General features: G+C 39.9%; 1 protein-coding gene across 10 annotated transcripts; it reads right to left on the bottom strand.

The window, feature by feature from the left end:
* Positions 1-4,396: 4,396 nt before the first annotated feature.
* tnnt3b (troponin T type 3b (skeletal, fast)) lies at positions 4,397-19,155 on the bottom strand. 10 transcript variants are annotated; one of them, XM_028401236.1, is made up of 16 exons: positions 19,001-19,155; positions 14,717-14,756; positions 14,598-14,611; positions 14,342-14,350; positions 11,712-11,849; positions 8,620-8,637; positions 8,363-8,383; positions 7,140-7,158; positions 7,015-7,060; positions 5,715-5,831; positions 5,560-5,637; positions 5,371-5,484; positions 5,170-5,279; positions 4,965-5,055; positions 4,838-4,878; positions 4,397-4,661 (listed from the first exon to the last, which is right to left on the bottom strand). In XM_028401236.1, exons 2-16 carry the CDS (start codon positions 14,734-14,736, stop codon positions 4,625-4,627), a joined length of 873 nt encoding a protein of 290 aa, XP_028257037.1. In that variant the 5' UTR covers positions 14,737-14,756; positions 19,001-19,155; the 3' UTR covers positions 4,397-4,624. The 10 variants fall into 10 exon arrangements, with proteins under 10 accessions (XP_028257037.1, XP_028257040.1, XP_028257039.1 ...); XM_028401239.1 differs by lacking the exon at positions 8,363-8,383; XM_028401238.1 differs by lacking the exon at positions 8,620-8,637.
* Positions 19,156-23,788: the final 4,633 nt, after the last annotated feature.

Here is a 23,788-nt window from a genome sequence, read left to right as displayed (position 1 = left end):
CAACCTTCCATGTCTCCATAATCCTGCTGTATTTTTTCATGAAACTGTCTGTGGTGATAGAGGAGAGCGTCTTTATCAATAATCCAGTGAAATATCAGCCATAGCATTTATGGATTATTTAAAGTGATTTTTAAAAATGCACATATTTTTCAAAAATTCAGATTTCTGTGCCAATTCAACCTTCCATGTCTCCATAATCCTGCAGTATTTTTTCATGAAACTCACTGTGGTGATAGAGGAGACCTTTTTTATCAATAATCTAGTGAATTATTAGCTGTATCTTATATGGATTATTTATAGTGAATATTTAAAAATGTGCATATTTTTCGAAAATTCAGATTTTAGTGCCAATTCAACCTTCCATGTCTCCATAATCCTGCAGTGTTTTTTTCATGAAACTCACTGTGGAGATAGAGGAGACCCTTTTTTATCAATAATCCAGTGAAATGTCAGCTGTATCTTATATGGATTATTTATAGTGAATATTTAAAAATGTGCATATTTTTCGAAAATTCAGATTTCTGTGCCCATTCAACCTTCCATGTTTCCATAATCCTGCAGTATTTTTTCATGAAACTGTCTGTGGTGATAGAGGAGACGTTCTTTATCAACAATCCAGTGAAATATCAGCTACAGCATTTATGGATTATTTATAGTGAATTTTTAAATATGCAAATATTTTTCGAAATGTCAGATTCTTTTGCCAATTCAACCTTCCATGTCTCCATAATCCTGCAGTATTTTTTCATGAAACTCACTGTGGTGATAGAGGAGACCTTCTTTATCAATAATCTAGTGAATTATTAGCTGTATCTTATATGGATTATTTATAGTGAATATTTAAAAATGTGCATATTTTTCGAAAATTCAGATTTTAGTGCCAATTCAACCTTCCATGTCTCCATAAACCTGCAGTATTTTTTCATGAAACTCACTGTGGTGATAGAGGAGACCTTCTTTATCAATAATCTAGTGAATTATTAGCTGCAGCTGTTATGGATGATTTATAGTGATTTTTTAAAAATGCACATATTTTGCAAAAAGTCAGATTTCTATGCCAATTCAACCTTCCATGTCTCCATAATCCTGTAATATTTTTTCATGAAACTCACTGTGGTGATAGAGGAGACCTTCTTTATCAATAATCTAGTGAATTATTAGCTGTATCTTATATGGATTATTTATAGTGAATATTTAAAAATGTGCATATTTTTCGAAAATTTAGATTTTAGTGCCAATTCAACCTTCCATGTTTCCATAATCCTGCAGTATTTTTTCATGAAACTGTCTGTGGTGATAGAGGAGACGTTCTTTATCAATAATCCAGTGAAATATCAGCTACAGCATTTATGGATGATTTATAGTGATGTTTTAAAAATGCACATATTTTGCAAAAATTCAGATTTCTGTGCCAATTCAACCTTCCATGTCTCCATAATCCTGTAATATTTTTTCATGAAACTCACTGTGGTGATAGAGGAGACCTTTTTTTATCAATAATCCAGTGAATTATTAGCTGTATCTTATATGGATTATTTATAGTGAATATTTAAAAATGTGCATATTTTTCGAAAATTCTTACAGCTATATAAGGATTATTTATAGTGAATATTTAAAAATGTGCATATTTTTCGAAAATTCAGATTTCTGTCCCCATTCAACCTTCCATGTTTCCATAATCCTGCAGTATTTTTTCATGAAACTGTCTGTGGTGATAGAGGAGACGTTCTTTATCAACAATCCAGTGAAATATCAGCTACAGCATTTATGGATTATTTATAGTGAATTTTTAAATATGCAAATATTTTTCGAAATGTCAGATTCTTTTGCCAATTCAACCTTCCATGTCTCCATAATCCTGCAGTATTTTTTCATGAAACTCACTGTGGTGATAGAGGAGACCTTCTTTATCAATAATCTAGTGAATTATTAGCTGTATCTTATATGGATTATTTATAGTGAATATTTAAAAATGTGCATATTTTTCGAAAATTCAGATTTTAGTGCCAATTCAACCTTCCATGTCTCCATAATCCTGCAGTATTTTTTCATGAAACTCACTGTGGTGATAGAGGAGACCTTCTTTATCAATAATCTAGTGAATTATTAGCTGCAGCTGTTATGGATGATTTATAGTGATTTTTTAAAAATGCACATATTTTGCAAAAAGTCAGATTTCTATGCCAATTCAACCTTCCATGTCTCCATAATTCTGTAATATTTTTTCATGAAACTCACTGTGGTGATAGAGGAGACCTTCTTTATCAATAATCTAGTGAATTATTAGCTGTATCTTATATGGATTATTTATAGTGAATATTTAAAAATGTGCATATTTTTCGAAAATTTAGATTTTAGTGCCAATTCAACCTTCCATGTTTCCATAATCCTGCAGTATTTTTTCATGAAACTGTCTGTGGTGATATAGGAGACGTTCTTTATCAATAATCCAGTCAAATATCAGCTACAGCATTTATGGATTATTTATAGTGAATTTTTAAATATGCAAATATTTTTCGAAATGTCAGATTCTTTTGCCAATTCAACCTTCCATGTCTCCATAATCCTGCAGTATTTTTTCATGAAACTCACTGTGGTGATAGAGGAGACCTTCTTTATCAATAATCCAGTGAATTATTAGCTGTATCTTATAAGGATTATTTATAGTGATTTTTTAAAAATGCACATATTTTGCAAAAATTCAGATTTCTGTGCCAATTCAACCTTCCATGTCTCCATAATCCTGTAATATTTTTTCATGAAACTCACTGTGGTGATAGAGGAGACCTTTTTTATCAATAATCCAGTGAATTATTAGCTGTATCTTATATGGATTATTTATAGTGAATATTTAAAAAGGTGCATATTTTTCGAAAATTCTTACAGCTATATAAGGATTATTTATAGTGAATATTTAAAAATGTGCATATTTTTCGAAAATTCAGATTTTAGTGCCAATTCAACCTTCCATGTCTCCATAAAACTGCAGTATTTTTTCTTTATCAATAATCCAGTGAAATATCTGCTACAGCATTTATGGATTATTTAAAGTGATTTTTTAAAAATGCACATATTTTTCAAAAATTCAGATTTCTGTGCCAATTCAACCTTCCATGTCTCCATAATCCTGCAGTATTTTTTCTTTATCAATAATCCAGTGAAATATCAGCTACAGCATTTATGGATTATTTATAGTGAATTTTTAAATATGCAAATATTTTTCGAAATGTCAGATTCTTTTGCCAATTCAACCTTCCATGTCTCCATAATCCTGCAGTATTTTTTCATGAAACTCACTGTGGTGATAGAGGAGACCTTCTTTATCAATAATCCAGTGAATTATTAGCTGTATCTTATAAGGATTATTTATAGTGAATATTTAAAAATCTGCACATTTTTCGAAAATTCAGATTTTAGTGCCAATTCTATTATTAGCTGTAGCTTTTATGGATGATTTATAGTGATTTTTTAAAAATACACATATTTTGCAAAAATTCAGATTTTAGTGCCAATTCAACCTTCCATGTCTCCATAAAACTGCAGTATTTTTTCTTTATCAATAATCCAGTGGAATATCTGCTACAGCATTTATGGATTATTTATAGTGATTTTTTTAAATATGCAAATATTTTTCGAAATGTCAGATTCTTTTGCCAATTCAACCTTCCATGTCTCCATAATCCTGCAGTATTTTCTCATGAAACTCACTGTGGTGATAGAGGAGATCTTCTTTATCAATAATCCAGTGAATTATTAGCTGTATCTTTTATGGATTATTTATAGTGAACTTTTAAAAATGCACATATTTTTTGACAATTCAGATTTCTGTGCCAATTCAACCTTCCATGTCTCCATAATCCTGCAGTATTTTTTCATGAAACTCACTGTGGTGATAGAGGAGACCTTCTTTATCAATAATCCAGTGAATTATTAGCTGTAGCTTTTATGGATGATTTATAGTGATTTTTTAAAAATGCACATATTTTGCAAAAATTCAGATTTCTGTGCCAATTCAACCTTCCATGTCTCCATAATCCTGTAATATTTTTTCATGAAACTCACTGTGGTGATAGAGGAGACCTGTTTTTATCAATAATCCAGTGAATTATTAGCTGTATCTTATATGGATTATTTATAGTGAATATTTAAAAATGTGCATATTTTTCGAAATGTCAGATTCTTTTGCCAATTCAACCTTCCATGTCTTCATAATCCTGCAGTACTTTTTCATGAAACTCACTGTGGTGATAGAGGAGGAATTTTCGAAAAATATTTGCATTTTTAAAAATTCACTATAAATCCTCCATAAAATCTGCAGCTGATATTTTACTGGAATGGATTAATTATAGTGAATTTTTAATAATTTCTCAATTATAGTTCCAGAGAGACAGCCAGATCAACCATTTCTGCACTTTATTGTTCGAACCGTCACATCCTTCTTAAATAAACAGAGTTCTCTTTTTATTTGTGTCTTTATTGAAGCTAAATTCATCCTGAAACCTTTTTCACTCAGACTCAGGAGCTAAGACATCCAGTTGTTGCTGTCCAGATCTGTGGGGGCTTGGTGGTGATGGGTGGGGGGAACGGGCCTCCTGCCCCCGGCTGACCGGCACTGCAGACCCGCTCATTTCCTGCGACGACTGGCAGCTCCCTTCTTGCTGCTGCAAGGCGCAGAACGTAAAAACAGAGTCAGCCCTGCACAGCAAATCAAGCTGTGTCTCTTTTGGAGCTACAGCGCACTCTGGTGTCCGGTGTTACACCATGTTCAAAATGCAACCAGAGGCGGCGCTGTTGCATGGCTCAGGATTGTACTTCTGTGTTGTTGTGCATCACTTACTGTTTCTGCAGCTCGTCAATGCGGTTTCTGAGCGAGATGACCTGAAAGACAGACGCAGAGCTGTGACTGAGGCTGACAGGGACAGACTCACTGTAAAGCTGCAGCCTTCGGCGGTCCCCTCACTGACCTCATATCTCTGTCTCTTCAGCCTCTCGTGGTGGTCATACTTAATTGCTTCCAGGCTGTGCAGCTTCTCCCACAGATCTTTCGCTGTGTCCCTAACAAACACAAACCAAATCTGATTTGTAAAGACACATAAATTCACTTTATTGTAGAAAACAATAACTTTCAGCCTTTGATTGTCATCTTAGTGTGTCTTTGCTTTATTTTACCTCAGTTTGTCGTCACTAAGATTTTCAATGTTGAGCGGTTTGCATCTCTCAGCCAGAACCTTCTTCTTCTTTTCTCTTTCAGTCTGCTTCTTGCCTCTCTTCTGGTCAATCTAGCAAAAAAAAAAATCAGGCTTGTTAAAACTTTTAATGTGAAACAAAAATCTAAAATCCAGCAGAGACCAAGACGACAAGAAAACAAACCTTCTGCAGGTGGCTGGTGAAGCCTGAGCCCATGTTGGTCAGTGCTATCTTCTTCTTGGCTTCATCGTCAGCCTTCCTCTGGGCATCGGCCTCCTCCTTCCTCTGCCGCTCCGCCTGAGAAAACCAATTTTATCACAATAAGCTCACAATGCAACAATGTCTGACAATCATATAAAACAACACACACACCTCCCGCCTGGCCTGCCGCTCTTTATCCTTTTCAGCACGAATCCTCTGCTGCTCAGCTCGCTCAGCGCGGCGCTTCTCCTAAAAACACACAACCATGCAAAGTTTTTTTTCACAAATGATACAACAACATTTGTTTAATCTGGACACAAGCTCACGATTCTTTCTTTCAGGGCGATGAGCTCCTCTTCCTCCTTCTTCCTGCACTCAAAGTGAGCATCGATCAGCGACTGCAGCTCGAACAGATCTTTGTTTTGACGTTTCTTCTGGATATCCTGTAAAACAAGAGGCTGTGTTCACAAACAAGCATGATGTCTTCTTTGCAATCATCATCAGTTGGATAGTCAGAGCCGAGTGGACAAACTCCACTGCAGACTAAAGGAAACTAGGAAACTAAAGGATATTAGCTTTTGGGATGAACTCTCCCTTTAACCAAAACTGTTGTGTGTTAAGTCTGAACTTTTCAGTGGGTTTAGAATCCACCAATTCAAAGCTAAATGTCTTAAACATTCTCCTGAAAAATAATTTGCACTAAAATATTCTGTAAAAAAATCTGCACTGCATAGCAGGAAGCCTCGATCGACTGACAAAAATTCAGAGAGAGGTCTGTCTGACATGCAGGATTTTGATACAGTTCATGAACAGAGTAAAGTGGAGAACCGTTTTGTTAAAGGTAGGGTAGGAGATTTCATTCTGATGCACTTTTAGTTAAATTAGTGTAACTTCTCTTTACAATCCGATAGCAACCGATTAGTTCGGCAGTTTCGCTTTAAAACGAAGAATATGAATCATCTGTGGAAGCTATAAAACACTAAAAACATCAGCCAATCCTCCGGGTGGACCCTGCGCGGAGTATTGGCTGGTTGTCACTCTCTTCCTGCTCTGCATGCACCAGAGAGGTACGTGCACGATGGCCGAAGTCACAGACCGCAGCTCGTCTTCAGGTGATGCGCATCCATGTGATTGGGATGCGTGGCTTCGAGGTGAGCTCCGAGAGAAAGGGGCATGTGTTTACTTTCCAAATCTGGCTGACTCTCACTGAGTTTTTAAAATCTCCTACCATACCTTTAAATAATGCAGCTAAAACTTCATTTAACAACAAGTGAAGACAAAACAGCTGACAGTGTTGGGGACTCAAACCACAGACTATAGAGTAAAAGTCTATCCTTCACGTGCCCACATTACCCCAACCTGCCTCCTAACCTGGACGTCTGCAGCTCTATCTGTCTGGAGGACGTATTATTGACCAAATGTGTTATTATAAATATGTACTCTGCATCATGCATCGGTGCAGACTGTTATCACTTCAGTTTTGATTATATTCTATTGTATCTGCTGTTGCAAAAATGCAATTTCCCCATTGTGGGACTAATAAAGGTTTCTTAATCTTAATCTTAATCTTTTCTTGCTAACAAGCAGACACCTGAAACTTTAAATGTCGATCAACTGAAAGCTTACATCAAAGTCCACTTTCTCTCCATCTGGGATCTTCGGAGCAGACGGTCTGTGACAAGAAGACAACAACAGTGAGACAAACAGCATCCAAACATAAAGAGCTGTAAAAATGTTTGTGTTGCGCTCACTTGAACTTTGGCTTCTCTTCTGGATTTCCATGATTGTAACATCAGTAGGGAGAGGACAGACAGAGAGACAGAGCCGTCAGAGACATGAGCGTGGAGAGAGTGTCAACAGCTGCTGGTTAATCAGAATCCACGTGGACAAGCCAAAGAGTTACGTCTGAGGGCTGCAGGTTGGTTCACACCTCCAGTACATTGTTGTAATGTGAGAGTGAGTTTTAATTTTAGCAATACTTTCCATCAACAGTGACCTGACCACCGTGCAGCATCATCAGCCTCGAAACACACAGCAACACCGCCCGACAACCGACACCATCAGTCTGTGGAAATGCTTCAAGCTTTCCGAGAAACAGAGCTAACAGCTTATCTTAGCTGCTAAACTGAGTTAAAAGAATGTAACTTTTAAGATTAGGATTAAGATTAAGACTAAGATTAAGAAAGAAAAAAGAAAACACTAAAGTTCAACAGCAATTTGTGCGAAATAAGAATAAAACATCCGACGATTTGTTGTAATATGTTACTACAAAGACACAGGCTAGCACTTTCTAGCCTTCAAGCTAAGCTAAGCTATGCTAACCAGCTGCTACAGACACAGCAGGGAGGACTAAATTCCATCTTTTCCAGTGAAACAACTCACTCACAACTCTAACTGTTTAAATTGTGCCATGAAGTCTCTGGACTACAAGAGACACTAAACGTCCTGGTTGGACTACAAAAACTCATCATCGCTGCTGTCGGTGTCAGTCTGTGTGGAAGGTGACAAGAAGGCATCAAACTTGTGTGATGTAGAAGCAGCGTTACTGTGTGTTTCCTTTGAGGTAAGTCTTCACACACAGCAGTGAGGCCACTGACCGTATCAGTCACATTATTTGTCTTCTTCACGATGTTAATTAATTAATTAATTTGTTGTGAATTAGTGTGTAAATGAAAGAAAGTGCTCAGATCAGTGATCAACCACAGTTAAAGGTTCTGAACATACGTCAGCGCACACGCGTCCAACTTGTAATTCCTGTTAATTTTTTTTTTTTGTTGTGGTAAAGACACAGCTGGGATTAGGAAGTGTGTGATTAGATTTTAATTTTAATTTATTTTTTATTTTTTATTGTTTTTTTTTTATTTACGGGACCCTTCACGTTAAAAAAAAAATAAAAAATAAAACCAACAGACAACACGGGGAGAAGAATAAAAGCAGGCAAAGCAACAGCGACTCAGCCGGAAATACAAACTACCATCTTGATCTCCCTCGTCCCCTGGCAGGACGGAGTCATGCAAAAAAAAAAGAAGAAGAAGAAGCAGAGAGATGAGCACAGGGAGGCCCGTAACCATGACGATGAACATGAATCCTGTTCCTCCACAGCGGCCTGAATCACACTGATTTATTCTGCTTCTCTCTCTCTCTCTCTCTCTCTCTCTCTCTCTCTCTCAGGGAAGATCAAACAAACATTGATGTGTCTGTCAGAGCAGAGAAGAATTCAGATCCACATACCTTCCTCTTCATAGGCCTCTGCATGCAGCAAGCGTCCAAAGCAAGAGCAGAACAGAGATCATTAGTGGGCGGCCTGGACCGGTCCTCCTCACAGTGCACAGCTAACAAAGCACATTTACAGGAATGGGGTGTGTGTGTGTGTGTGTGCGTGTTTGTTGTCGGCAGCCGCTGCATAAAATCCCACCTCATGTCATGCAATAATCCTGCATCAACACACTGCTGGCAGCCACGTCCAGATTAATAATCCCTGTTTAAGTCTCATAATAAGGAGGCATGGACGCTGAATGCCACACAGCTGCGACAGCGGGCACAGACTCACACATGCCCATCGTTGCTGGTACAGTTACGTCTGTCTTTCTGCAGTTGTTTGTGTTTGAAGCACCGCAACAGGACCTGTTCAAGTCCTGGTTCACTGCTCTAACAAGCAACAGGTTAAACTAGGTGTTGCTAGATGTTGACACTTCGTGAGTTTCTTTTCTACTACTAACTTTTTTTAGACATTTTTATATATTTGTGTTGTTCGTGTTTAATTTGTGAAGTTCCGGCCTGGTGGGTGTGTTGAGAATCTGGTGTTGCATCTTGTTTCCTGTCATGTGAGGTCAGGAAATGCTCCCATGATGATTTTAAGGAGTTTTTTTATGTGTGTTGTTGCTTCTTTGTGGCCACAGCCTTCAGACTAATGGCTTGTTTCGGTGATGTTCTGCCCTCTAGTGGTTTTAATGGCTCTAACAGTGTTTTTGGTGCTGAAGCAGTGATGCTGATGCATTAGTTCCATAAGCTGGGACTTCCGCAGCGACTCCATCTGTAAACAAACACATCTGAGCCAAAGAAAGATTTTTCTTTTGAACAGAGAGGACGGTGGTTTTTTTGTCATGACACCCCACTGTAAACGCTTCAGAGCAATCTGCCAATCTCACTCTCTTAATCTACACACAGATAAAACAGAAGATGCTAAACATGGAGGGAGGGGAGCTGAAGAAAAAGCTTTTACATGACTGAATCATCCTTTCTGCTGCATGGCCTCGAAGAGTGACGCCACAGGAGTTCGCCAAAAAACGCCAATGGTTATCAAAATGGACGGGAGGCCAAGGATGAGACTGATTGATTCATGTAAAGGCGGCAGCTTTTCTTCTTCTCCCTTCCAACATTTAAAAAGCACAGCTCGTATTGGAAACACACATCTGACACAGAGCAGCACTGGTGAACAAGGACGCTGAGCTGGTGTGTGAGTGTGTGCTCGCCGTGGATGAGTGTGTGTGTGTGTGATGGAACAGCAGTGACACAGTGAAGCCTTCATGAGGAGAGAGTGGTGCACGTTTATGCTGGTGTCCACAAACAGGTGATCCTTAACCCGGTGTTTTACGACAGGAAGCGTGAAAAGTGAGCAGCGTAGACATGAGCTAACCTGATTATAAGAAACCCATACAGATTTGACCTGTAGGTGGCGCTAGAATAAAAATGAAAAGTTAAAACAAGAGGAATCAGCTGTAAATTTAGATTTTTTTTGCAGGAATTTTCCTGAAAACGAAGATTTTTTTGCAGCCTTTTATAATCTGTGTTTCCATCTGTGTCACATGGTCTAGCCATCATTCTTCCAACCGCCTCTCCCTTTTCATCCTCCTCACACTTTATCTCTCCTTCTCCCTCGCCCATCTTCTCTCTCTCTGCCTCCCACTTTAATCAGGTGGTTAATATAGAGAAACTCCCCCTCCAATCAGCGGTCGAGCCGTCCCTCTCCTGTCCAATCACAGCTCAGCAAAAATCATTTAAAAGTTTTCCGTCTCCTCTCCAGCTGTCTTTCAGATCGATTTCGGCAACCCTCCTCCACCCCAAGCTCCACCAGTTCCTCAACAGCCCAAGGCCTCTTATCCCCTGCTCCCCTTCACCACCACCAGGGTCTAGACCCGGGGGGATCTCCTGTCCTTTCACCCTTTTGGATGTTGGTCATCACGTCGGGGTCTAGAACGCCAAAGCACATTTCATTCAAATATTTTTCTCATCTATTCATCTTTGTCTCTCCTGATTGAACTATCATCTGTGACACACAGCACAAGTTTTGAGTCAGAATTCTTTCAGCTAATCGAAGCCAGCATTATTAGGTCCTACAGCCTTAACCTGTTTTTAATGCCTGTCCTCAGCTGGCTGTGTTTCAACACTTTTAATCCTAACCACTGGTGGAAAATGAGGCGTTGTAAATGACTAGTTTTTAGTTTTGTACCTTTCAAGCAAATAGTTTTTTCAGTCATTTTTTTTGACGTCATCAGTTCCCTGTCAGAGATCCTCAAACCCCCAGACCGCTGAGAGAAGGTCCGCCACCATGTCTGAGCCCCCACCAGTCACAACCTTTACCCTATAGCTTCTAAGACGGCAATCCCACGATCGGAGGAGGTCGGACAACACTCAGTATAAACAGTATAAACATAAAACCTCAAAAGGTCTGACAAACACAGCTCAACTAGATCGGGGCTCTTTATAGTCTCATTTAGACCAAAGCTCCTCTGATGGAAACACAGTTTTCAAAAGGTTTAATAAAGATAAGTTCCAAAAAGTAAAGGTTGATCATCTGGGGAGCCTGAATGTGTATAAGGAAGAACGTGTTTATTTCAATTTAACCTGTTCATAGGTTTGTGATCAGCACCACAGTCAGAACCAAGTGTACATCTGAATATGTGCAGCTACTATTTTTTTTCATATGTGTTGTGGGAAAGTGAAGCTACTGTAAACACCATGAGTGTGTCTGCAGACTCATACTGGGCAGTTCTGAAGAGGAGGTACCTCCAGGGCTAATGCTAAAAATGGAACTACAGATCAGTGAGCTGCAAAAACATCGCCCCCGACAGGACAGCGTTCAGCCACTGCAGTTAGAAAACACAGTGATGATTACAGTTCCTGCTTTTCTGCTCCACCCTCGCAGCTTTACCTGCAAATATCTGCATGAATGTACAGATTAAAAAGCAGGAAGTGTAACCACGCCGACTGGCTTCAGACTCTGGCCTGTCAGACGTGCTTTGCAGCGTGTGGATCCTGTACCAAGCACAGTGCTGGATGTCCTGCAGGAGAAGGGTGAAGGGACTGCCCATGATGCCACGTACCTTCCTCCTCATGAACCACCCGCTGCACCACCTCCTGTGGCTCTGGCTCTGGCTCTGGTTCAGGCTCTACCTCTGGCTCTGCTTCTACCTGGGCCTCCGCCTCAGGGGCTACTTCTACTTCTACTACCTCCTCCTGGGCTACGGGCACGCAGCATGCACCAAACCGCCGGGGCGAGGGTGTCGGAGAAGGCCGTTAATGAAGACCACAGACATGACAGAGCCATTAGAAAACCAAAAGTGAGAGAGTACTTTAGTTACAGAGAAGATGGATGGGTGAGCGAGGCACAGCGCTGCTGGAGAACAGGGAGAGAGAGAAACACATGATGATATAAGAGAGAGTCAGTTGACCTTTCACAGGGAAGCCATATTGAACTGCTGATGAGTGAAACTACCTGAAGGACAGACAGGAATTCAGCCAGAAAACTAGTTTTTCTGTCTGAACTTCATCAGATAAAGATAAAGCTAATGTGTTAAAATGTCATGTATTATCATTAGGGCGGCAGGGGCTCAGTGGTAGAGCAGGGTTGTCCGATAACCGGAAGGTTGGTGGTTCAATCCCAACTCCTCCCTAGTCACTGTCATGTGTCCTTTACCCGCACTGCCTCCAGTGTACTCACTGGTGTGTGGCGCGCCTTGCTGGTGATTGTTTGACATCACTTGGCAGCAGCTTCAAGAAATTTCCCCTCTGTGGGACTAATAAAGAATTATAAAAAATTATCATTATAAGGTCTTTAAATTAAATCCTAGTAAGAAAAAAGAATAAAATGTGTACTTTCTAATGATAATCCTACACATTGTGTACACAAAAGACTATGGTTAAATAATATTCCACACATTGTTACATTTTTTTAACTTTAAATAATAATTTCCTAATTTCTCCATGAACGTGTTAGAAAAGTACAAATGATGATGATTACTCATCTTGTACATGCTCTGTTTTTACATGTAATAAATGCATTTGTTTGTTTGTTTGTTTTTGTGTCCCTCCTCCTGCAGTTCACAGCAGCAGGTGGAGTTCTGAGTTTAATTAGATTTGTTGACACATGTTCAGTTGTAATGGTCACAATGGACCGACAGACTGACAACACTGCAGCTGTTGAGACGTTTCAGAGCAAAGGACTCATAAACCTGTAAGTGTTATCTTTTCATGTGTGTATTTGTGAAGTGGTTGATTCGTGTTTTTCTGGCTGGAATGTGGTGGCGCGGCACATATGCTAGTCCCGTTAGCATGTCTATGGCGTTTCTGTTATACGTTAGCATCATGCTAAAGTCCGTTTGCTAACTTTCCTACGTGTTTAAAAGCAGTTGTGCTGGTTGTGTTTACGGTTATTAGTGTTTCACTCTAACACTGACTGGTTTGGTACATGAACGTCTGGGTTTTTTTTTTACTTTATTTGTAGAAAATATAGTTTCGATTGAAAGCTAATGCTATAAAAGCTATCGGTCTGCTTATGGATCCTGATTGGTCGGTTCCAAGAGTGTATGCGTGTGACGCCATGAGATGCGGAAGTCACTGCGTCGCGTTGTTTTGAAAACTGATTTCAACAAGAAATCAGAAGCTAAGGGAGGGACAACCAGCTTTGTTTCTGCTGAATACATTTAATGTTGTCTAATATTATTGATATATAGGCGCTAATGATACACAGACTTATGTTCTAAGTATTAATACAACATATAAGTATCTGATAATGTGATTATCAGTCACGTTAGTGTCCATGGACCACTGAGGTCACTGCTCGGCCTTCAGTTTAAGGAGATAATGGTCTGTTTTTACTCCTGTTTTCGCTGTTGTTCCCACTTGAGGCAGCCATGTTAGCAGCTTTTTGCCACTCAGTCTGAGTGTACTGCTGGGAATGTGACGTATAGCATACTCTCTATTATTCTACTCATGGATTGGTCAGTTCTGACACCAGGTTGTGTTCTATCATAGTGCAGCTCAAATAGCAGATGCTGTGAAAGGACCCTTTATATTAAAAACATAGCGGTATTGCTTAAACTGATGCTCTTAATAGCGCCCCCTATGAAACAGGACGTTCTCCAAAGTTGAGGTGATGGAGGACTGGTGATGGTGTACAAGTTTTCTGTCCATTCGCTGTCTTTGTGTCTGATTATCATTCAGGTCGTTTTTTTTTTCCGCACATCTGCAGTTTAAACTATGGCCGTCTTGTGAACCAGGTCAATGACAGTGGCACCGGCAGTAACAGATGACCATACTGTAAACATGTCACATGCCAAGAAAAGAAATGGAGACTCGGTCCCATTTTTTTCTTACCCATGTGATTGAAAACATCACTCAGTCAGAGAAAAGTCACCCTTAACCTGGAAGTGTTTGACTGACGGCTGTAAAATGTAAGTGACAGCAGCACGAAAACGAATCAACAGGAGACAATAATAATAATAATAATAATAATAAGCATCTGCTCCTCAAACAGGCCTTAATTATTAATTTACGGGCTCTGTTTTGGATTTATTTAACCCTACGAGTCTGTGCAGATGTTATGTGAACATGAATATGTGGAGTTTTTTAACAGCAGCTGTCAAACGCTTCAAATTAAGGGTGAGACAGGCAGCTGATCAGTTAGTACAGTGTGGAAAAGCCTCGAATGTCGAGTCGGTTCAGTCGTCTTTACCTTCCTCGTCTTCAGGAAAATGTGGTGGGACGACAAAAACACACATAACACAGTGTCATTTTAAAATATCCTAAATGGTAAAAAAAACAAAGCTTTGTGTTACAATAGGAGGGAAGAGGAGTAACTTCAGACACGAATGAGTAGGGAGCTATTTCTGTCAGGTCAAAGTTCACTTTCAAGCCAAAGTCATCAGCTGTGTGAGAGGTGAAAGCTGAAAAACACTGCTTTAAATACCCGTTCTGTGTTTGTGACTTACCCTCGACCTGATCCCTGAAACAGTAAAAAAAAAACATTTAAACAGTCAGTTGAACCTGAACAGGAAACGTCTGCTGCTTCACATAGATGTGATCAGGCGCCCGTGAGGCGTTCACTTACACTTCCTCAGTGTCAGACATGGTGACAGCAGACTTCACACCTGAGGGGAGAGATGGAGAGTTAAGTGAGTGGAAATAGCAGCAGGAGGCTGGCTGATATGACAAAGGTTAAGAGCCTGATCCCTGCAGAGACATCTGTCCTGCTGCAGAAATACCTCGCGTTAAACGCTCGGACACACACAGTCAGATGGTCGCTCTACAAAGTCTGCCCGGCAGCACAGCAGACTGTGCCTTTAATAATAGAATAACAACAACAACAGCAGGTGTGGAATTAAATAAATACTTAAAAATACAATTGAAAAAAAAACAATGTATGAATAAGTAAAAAAGTAATGAGGGTAAATATACATGAAGGTTAGGAAGTTTTATGATAAAGTAAAAACTACTATACTATAAATATCTCTGTCGTAGACTGGCATCCAGTGTGTGGCCCGGTTTTAACAAACTGTGTTAAAAAATGAGTTGATGGGTGATGTAAAAATACATAAATCAAAATAAAATAAGAAATAAAATATGACATCCAATCTAATATATGTTTTTTGTACCTAGTTTTATAATTAGGTTAAAATAAAATTGTGATATAAATAAAGTAAAAGCTAACAAAGATGTTGAATTCAAATTCTGTGAAAATGAATAAATTATTAAATATGTATTAAAATTTATTTGGGTATTTAAAGCCTCCCTCTTCTGGCTTGACAGTAATCGCATTGATAACACTATTGATAACACTATTGATAACACTATTGATAACACTATAGATAACAGCATTTACCTGAAGACAAATAACAGCCTGTCGTCTTTAAACCGAAAACATTGCATCAACGATGAGGCTAAGGCAGGTTTTGTGTTTTATCCTCTCTTTAGGTTGCATGCTTAAGAGGTATATTCTTTAACGTGGTGCTTTCCTCACACATAGTGATGTCAGCACTCATCTTATTGATCATTTTGTAGCTGTATGTTAAACACAAGCAGGGGAATTTCTTTTAAAGGTCGGGTAGGAGATTTCATTCTGATGCACTTTTAGTTAAATTAGTGTAACTTCTCTTTACAATCCGATAGCAACCGATTAGTTCGGCAGTTTCGCTTTAAAATGAAGAATATGAATCATCTGTGGAAGCTATAAAACACTAAAAACATCAGCCAATCCTCCGGGTGGACCCTGCGCAGAGTATTGGCTGGTTGTCACTCTCTTCCTGCTCTGCGTGCACCAGAGAGGTACGTGCATGATGGCCGAAGTCACAGACCGCAGCTCGTCTTCAGGTGATGCGCGTCCATGTGATTGGAGGCGTGGCTTCGAGGGGAGCTCCAAGAGAAAGGGGCGTGTCTTTACTTTGGAAATCTGGCTGACTCTCACTGAGTTTTCAAAATCTCCTACCCTACCTTAATGGTGTAATTTAATGCAAAATGTCAGTTAACTCTTTAATAAAAGTACAGTAGTAAAGTAGGAGCCCATTTTGGTAAAACATCCAGCTGCAGCTTGATAACCTGACATGTAGAAAGCTAGAAGAATGTAGAAGCATGTAGAAAACATGTTAAAGTTAAAGGATGCTGGAAACCTGAGAAAACCGTTCTTTGCTTCACTTTCTATTTGTGGGTCAGTAAGTAATTACTGTAACAGTAAGCCATCATCCTCCTCAGAGAGGGAGAAGACCTCTGGGATGTGACTGCAGTCACTTATAAGGTCACAAAAGCTGCTGCAGCAGCACATTGAATCTGTCCTCAAGCTCTGAAGCATTTTCACACCTTGTACAGGACTGTTTGCTCAGCTGGTTGGCTGGTGTTATCTTCTTTGCAGGATTGTTTTGTCATGTGAGAATCCAATCCCAATGTACAGAACATTACACACCATCAGCAACCTGAGCACCGTTCAGCTTAAAGGATGCGTAATGCTTCTTTCCCACCGATATGTGCTGTGATGTCAGATTTCAATCAGAACATCCAGATCACACCAGCTCAGACTGAATGGAAAATACAATCTGACAGATCTAAGCTCTGACATCTGCTCTTGTCCTTAATAATCAAGTAAAAATCATTATTATTTATTTTGATAAAAGTCACTCCACAGAATTCGCCATAATTTTTAGTGTATAGGACAAATATTTAACACAACAGTGACTTAAAAATACATACTCAAAACCAACTATTGTACTTAATAAAATGTATTTAATAGAATATATTCTACATATTTTTAGCCCTTAAAATTGACACATAACCCTAAACTAATAAAATATATAAGTATATAATTATTGTGGAGCAGCAGCTGCACTGTAAAACAGCAGAACCAGCATAGTTGCTATAAAGAGGTATAAAATTCAGTGCATAGACTTTAGCGTTACGCTAACGTACAATACAAAACGCCATAGACATGCTAACGAGACTAGCATATGAGCCACGACTGTTGAAACTGTAAAAGCGCCTTTTATAGTTTTATTTTATTAACAAGCATGTTGGAAATATTCCACACACTTGTTGACTGCTGATCACTAGCTTTCAAAGACTCACTGCAGTGTGTTGTGTGTTGTCAGTGACTGACAGATGGTTCATCCAATCAGCTGTCAAGTGTTTTATCTTGACGGTGCCTGTCCTTTACAAACTGTTTCCTGGATGGTTCTGTGCCTCAAACTGAGATTGATCAACTTATCAATTAGGTTTTTTTTCGTTTTTACAATAATATATATATTTCTGAAAAGCAGACTCTTTAGAGATTAATCTATTTCATAAGAAAATATTCCTACTATTCTTGGCGGTTCTATCCCACCCTGGCTGCATGCTGATGTGTCCCTGGGCAAGACACTTTACCCTAACTTGCTCATGATTTAAGTACCTTTGAGCAGAAACAACGATGGCTTTGTAGCTTTCTCAGTTTATATGTGTATATATATATAATATGTATACATCCAGGCCGTTCAGCTGACGTCATTTTAATTAGGAGGATGAGGAGGATCTCTGCTTTCTGTCTTATCTATAGTCAACTGTATCATGTTAGATATATATATATATATATATATATGTGTCTTTGGATGACTCCTTTGCATTTAGTGGTGGGCACAGCTGCAAAGGACTGGGAGGATTAGTTTTGGATCATATTTCTACCCATCAGCTGAGGAACGGTGTCCAAATAGCTGCTTTAATCCCCCCGGCTCGGTCCGGCGGGAGGATCCTCTGCGCCCAGGCAGCCAATCAGCAACCGCCTCCAACAAATGAGCTCTTTGATCGACTCACAGCTGACAGCAGCCTCACCTCTGTGTGTCCAGTGTTCGCTCAGTGTTCACTCAGTACATACCGACACTTCAGCACGCTGTATATTTAGTGGGTGGTCACTTCGTTTTTGCAGTGTGAGAACACCGAACGCTGGGAGTCTCTGTGAAACTAAAACTCAGTGCTGAGAGTTTGAAAGAGCGATCAAACAGGTGAGAGCGTGGAGGGAAGTCACATCCTGAGCCAATCCAGCGACATTTAGAGGAGAGTATATAGACACATCTCATCAGAGAGACGAAGGAAATCTGACCACTATCTTTATGTCAGCCATGGTTTCTAAGTGACCACAGACACAAAGAAACACGACCAAGTCCGTTCAAAGCTAAATCAGTGAACAAGCACACGTCTCATGTGCTCATGTTCACACATATGGAGTAAAATAACATTTGCACAGACCTACCATACAGCAAAAGATTCATTTTTAACCGACTCTAATGAACAGTCTTCATGTTTTCAGGCTTTGTGGCTCAAATAGTCTGCATTTCTGTGGGATTTAAGACCTCAGATAAACACCACACTTGTAACAGATGCCCCGTCAGAGAGGCTCTCTGAGCTTCCAGCAGGTTTATCCGCGGGATTTACATTCATTTCGAACAATTCAGCGCATCTCAGGTTACATCCAAAGCCACTCTTCAAGTGTAAACTCTACTAAAATCTGTCAGAAATCAACGAAATTGCTCTAATTCTACACATTTGGCAGCAACTTTGTGTCTAAAATGATGAAAAAATAAACTCCACCGCTGTCTCTCCATCACTTTAAATGAACATCAGCATCCTTAAAAGTGCCTAAATGTGTGATTTCTTTCATCAAACTGAGCATAGGACTCAAGCAGGCTGTTAACCATCCCAAACATAAACTACACGTCTGACATGCAGCCCGACACGCCGGGTTCAAACCTCCTCCTGAGGTTAAAGCCTGCAGAGGACACACACATAAATGCAACTAAAGTACCAATTCTCTCCTCTTTTTTGTCTCTTTGTGTCGATTAGGGTCAAAAAGTGACTTCAGGTGCTGCGGCCGACTCACCTCAGAGAGGAAGAGAAGCTCCTCCGACGACGAAGATGAAGGTCTGTAAGAATCAGCCCCCTCTGCTCAGAGAATAAGTCCTTGTGTTATACTGATACTCGAGATCATCAGTCCCTTATTGGCTGTGGGATGAGAGTGAGGTGTGTGTGTGTGTGTGTGTTTATGTTAATGTGTAGAAAAGGTGGGGAGGGTGGGCAGCCATGACCCTGGAGAAGGAGATGGGTGAAATGCTGTGGATGGAAGAGGAGAGCTCAGGTTTTGGAAAGGAGCAGCTGAGAAGCTTCTGTTGCTAAATTTACGGTGATAGAAGGCTGAGAGCGGGGGTTACACATCAGCTTGGCATCCAGACAATGGAGCGAAAGTGTGTGTGTGTGTGTGTGTGTGCCAACCACTTCATCAAGCAGTCAGTCAATCAGTCAGACTACAGTAGCAAAATAGTCGAATTATAATAGAACAGGGCTAAAAACAGAAAGTCCAAACCAGTCAGTGAAACTAACAGACAGCACATTGACACAACCAGAATGACAGTGGTCTATCAGGCTGGTTTTGCATTATTAGGTGTGGTTTTATATGATTTGTAAAATCTTACAGTGCACACTTTCCCCAGGGAGAGGATGCACTATGAACTATTAATAAAACTTCGATATGTTTCTTAAGAGCAGTTTAATCATGCTGGCAGCTGTTAATCTCCTGGTTAGTCCAAATACAGGCAAATATGTGCAGCTGAGGCCGGTGGGTAATCCCACAGGCAGGCAGCTCTTTATTTCCTCATTTTAAGACCAAAGAAGCCTGAATTTTAATTTCAGATTAACAGATTTTTATTGCCAGAAATGACCAGTATTCAGTATTATTCAGAACTGAACTCTTTGTTTATCCATAGTACAAATCACTGTTATCGATGACTGTGTTTACACATGCACCATAATCTGATTAAGGTCCTTATTCTGGTTAAGGAGATATTCCGAAGAAGGTGTTTACATGCACTGTAGGTACAGGAGTACCCTCCCTCCCATGTGTACACACACACACACACAGACATGTGCACACGCTCCCACCAGATAGAGTGTGTTGTTTTGCTCACGGTTGCTCATGACATGCCAGTGGAATAGACTGAACTCGATTGCGTACGCTAAGCTAAGCTAAGCTAAGCTAAAGGTAGCCAGACAACCCCTGTTGCTTGAGTCATGGTCATGTCAGTGGCGTAGGAAGCATTAAAAATGTGGGGGGGACACCTTCTGTGGGTGGGTGGTGAAAAAAAGTACATCAGTATATTATGAAATATAATAATATGAAGTAGTTGCAATTTCCTGTGGATTTTAACAGGTTGTTAAACTATTTTACCTACAGAAGTAAACACTTAATGACTATTTCAGAGACAGATTCAACAAAAACTCGGTGACAAACAGAAACTAATTCCAAGTGAAACAACAGTTTTGTCAAACATACTGGTGCTACTACACTAACAGCCTCCATATCTGAGGCCTTCTCTCATTTACAGAGACAAAAAACTGGCAAATCCCATAGAAAAATGTGAAATGTGAAAGTAAACAGCAGCTTCCTCCCAACTTTTCTAAGTTGATTTAACATCAACCTAACGTCACCTGGGGCCATGTGACAAACAGTAAGGCTTCAGCATGAGCTGGACTTTGTGGGATGACACTGACGTCACCTCCTCCAGCTTCGAGCAGCACTGATGGTTCTCTTTACGGTGTTTTACGCTCGCTCGAAGAAAGCCACTGGCTTTGTTAGCTCCGTTACTATAGTAACGGTATTGCAGCGCGGTGGTTATTCTCTTATGAACCAAGTGGAACGGAGTTTTTCACGAGCAATCGAAACAGCGTTAGGTGGAGTTTCCTACTCACTAAATGTGGGGGGTCCAAACAGGCTGTTTTAAAATGTGGGGGACACATGTCCCCCACTGATATAATGGTAGCGACGCCTATGGGTCTAGTTCACAGGTGAAGACTGGAGATAAAATTGCTGCTATCGTGAGGCTCGTTCAACCAATCAAAGCTGCTGGAAAACGCTGTGAAAATGCTACAGTGTAATTAAGATGTTCACAGGCCATAACTGTGTGAGTAGGATGGGCATATTCCACATGTGTCAATTCAGTTAAGGCTCAGAATATGACCTTAATCAGACTGTGTTTACGCGGCAGTGTCTCAGTCGGAATAAGACCTTATTCAGGTTAACATCGGATTATTGCTGTGCATCAAACATAGGCTGTCACTGCATCAGTGGGTCATCGTTTTGACCTTTTTGTTTTTAGGTCTTAGGATGAAGATTTCCAGCTTTACTAAACTAAAAACACGTCAGCTAAAGAAGACACCTAGTGTCCATTTATATTTGACCACAATAAAGAAGTACTGTCCCTACGTCTGCCTAAATCCTCCAGGAAACAGGAAGTCCATGGACTTTATTCTAGATTATATTTGTATAATTCACGAGCAGCACACTGACGGGTTCCTCTGTTTACCCTGCAGGTGACCATGTGTCGCCAGCACGCTGACGGAACATCATCTCACTTCCTCGACCTCCACCAACATAAATTCCACACGAGGGAATAAAGTTTAATGAGGTAAACCGAGCCTTGCTGGAAACACATGTTGACAGAAGCTGTACGACTTTACACACATAATCTGTGTGCGTGTGTGTGAGCGGATGTTCTTCTTCTTATAATACATAAAAAAAAAAACATTATATTAACATAATGACACGTGAGATACTTGTATGGATAACTACAGGTCAATGGATCAATATCACAGATGTATTAGTAACAACCCGAGTAAGTGTTAACATAAAATATTAAACCACTTAGTTTTATTCATTAATCATTTCTGATTCGCTCCAGTATCTATTTCTTTGTGTCTATCTAGCGCCCCCTTGTGGTGGTATAAGTGTAGTGTATGAATGTGGTGCTCTGGACCGGACTATAAGAAGCAATAACAACAGAGAAGTTTGTTGCAGACAAGAAAAGATTTAATTTAATTATATAATAAACAAACAGGATGATTGTTAAGTACATTTCTGTGGGAAAACCTTTGGTTGAAAAAGACGAATGAGTATAAAACAGCATCAGGTAGATACACAAATGGACATCACTGTAAGTGGGAGTGAAGGAGTTGTTCCCACCTGTCACTCAAAATGGTCAGCAGATTATTATATTATTTGAAAAAAAAAAATCAAACCCATAAAAAATAATCTAAAGTATCAATAGAGAATAAAACAGGTTTTCTATCAGGCTGGAAACACAACTTTAATAAAGATAAAGTAAACTTAAAAAAGTGACTTTTTGTACATGGAGGTTTAGAAGGTGGATTGACTTGCTTTTTGGAGCCAGCCCCTAGAGGCTGCAGGGAGAACTGCAACACATCATTTAATCCCGGGGGCAGAGGGCGACCCGTGTACTATATTAGGAGACCTCCCTAACGGTGGGCCCAGCTGATCCTGCTCACTTGTTGTCAACACAAGTTGTTGATGATTTTTAATGACAACAGAACAGTGTTAATCTTGGCAGCAATTTCTGATGTAGTTTTTATTTTAGTCTTGTGACTAAAAGGTCATTTTAGTCAACATTTTTTAACTTTTAGTCTAGTTTTAGTCGACTAAATATCAAAGAACTAAAATTCTATGATATATATTTGTTTGATTGTGCAATACAAACAGACACAGCTTTAACTTTTGTTATTTGAACAACATCTCTTTATTTAATTGCTATGACCTTTTCACAAAAGAACAAAAGCAGCAGTGAACAGTGAGCTGCTCTCCCTGAATACACTGTTCAGAGCTTCTTCATGAATCCTCCATAACTACAGCAAAATACTTCAGTGACAACTTAGAAATGCGCATGCTGTAAAACCATCAGCAGCGGTGTCTTAATTTATAGATTTTGTCACGTGTATCTTTGAACAGATCTTAAAATGACTCGTCTGCAAATGTCGCTTCAGGTTTGTTGTGTTTTTACCGCTGATAGTCGCTCCGCACGGTTTGCAAACCATCTTGTTTGTCTTGACATCAAACGTGTAACGTCCTTACGCAGAGAGATCACTTCTGATTGGCTCTCTGCCGCCGTTTCCTGATTCGTCCCTCCCTTCCACAAAATTTGCTCTGATTGGATCTCGTCTCCATCAATAATTTCATCTCGTTTTTATTCGTTGACGAAAGTGTCAATACATTTCGTCTTCGTGCGTTTTATTTAGTTATCGTCTCATTTTTGTCAGCAAAAAAGGTCGTTAATGAAAACTATGACGAAAATGATTCGTCAACAAAATTAACACTGCAACAGAGAACAAATCAAATAAGAAAAGTGATCGGTTACAATATAAATGCTAATTAACTATATAGCGCTTGTCCATTAGCATCACATAATTTTGTTTACTTTGCCATGGCTGAGTGTGACCAGGAGTCAACACCGTCTGCTTGTTAGCTAGCAGGGTGGCCGGAGGAAGATCAAAAGTCAATAGTTGTTTACAGTATTAGAACTGCACTGATTTGGGGGATTATGAATTTTTACTTGTGCCCCCCAGCAGACGCAGTGCTCCTGCCCAGAGGTAACGGCCTGGCTGAACCCATCCTGCCCTGCTGACACCTGCAATCAAGGGGCCCCCTTCTGTCCCGCTGGCTTTCTCCCTGATCGGCTGTAAACTACAACGACCACCTTCCTTCAGGTGCAGGTGTCTGTCGCCCGCCTGTAGGGGTTGCACCTCAGCCATCTCAGGTGGCCTGGAAACCCCCCCCCCCCCCTCTGCCCCTGCACCCTGCACACTGGAGGCAACAGGTTTTATTTTT

Source organism: Parambassis ranga, chromosome 3, assembly GCF_900634625.1.
Source record: "Parambassis ranga chromosome 3, fParRan2.1, whole genome shotgun sequence".
NCBI classification, from domain to species: Eukaryota; Metazoa; Chordata; class Actinopteri; family Ambassidae; genus Parambassis; species Parambassis ranga.
This window is presented reverse-complemented; position numbering and strand designations above follow the sequence as displayed.

What these genes read in the sequence shown, in the direction of transcription:
- tnnt3b (XM_028401236.1), bottom strand. Translation starts at nt 14,736, where the DNA reads ATGTCTGACACTGAGGAAGT. An exon ending in GAGAGAAAGTGGACTTTGAT is followed by an intron (nt 5,832 to 7,014) that starts GTAAGCTTTCAG and finishes CTTGTTTTACAG; the next exon opens with GATATCCAGAAGAAACGTCA. An exon ending in TGAAGAGACAGAGATATGAG is followed by an intron (nt 4,879 to 4,964) that starts GTCAGTGAGGGG and finishes TCTGTCTTTCAG; the next exon opens with GTCATCTCGCTCAGAAACCG.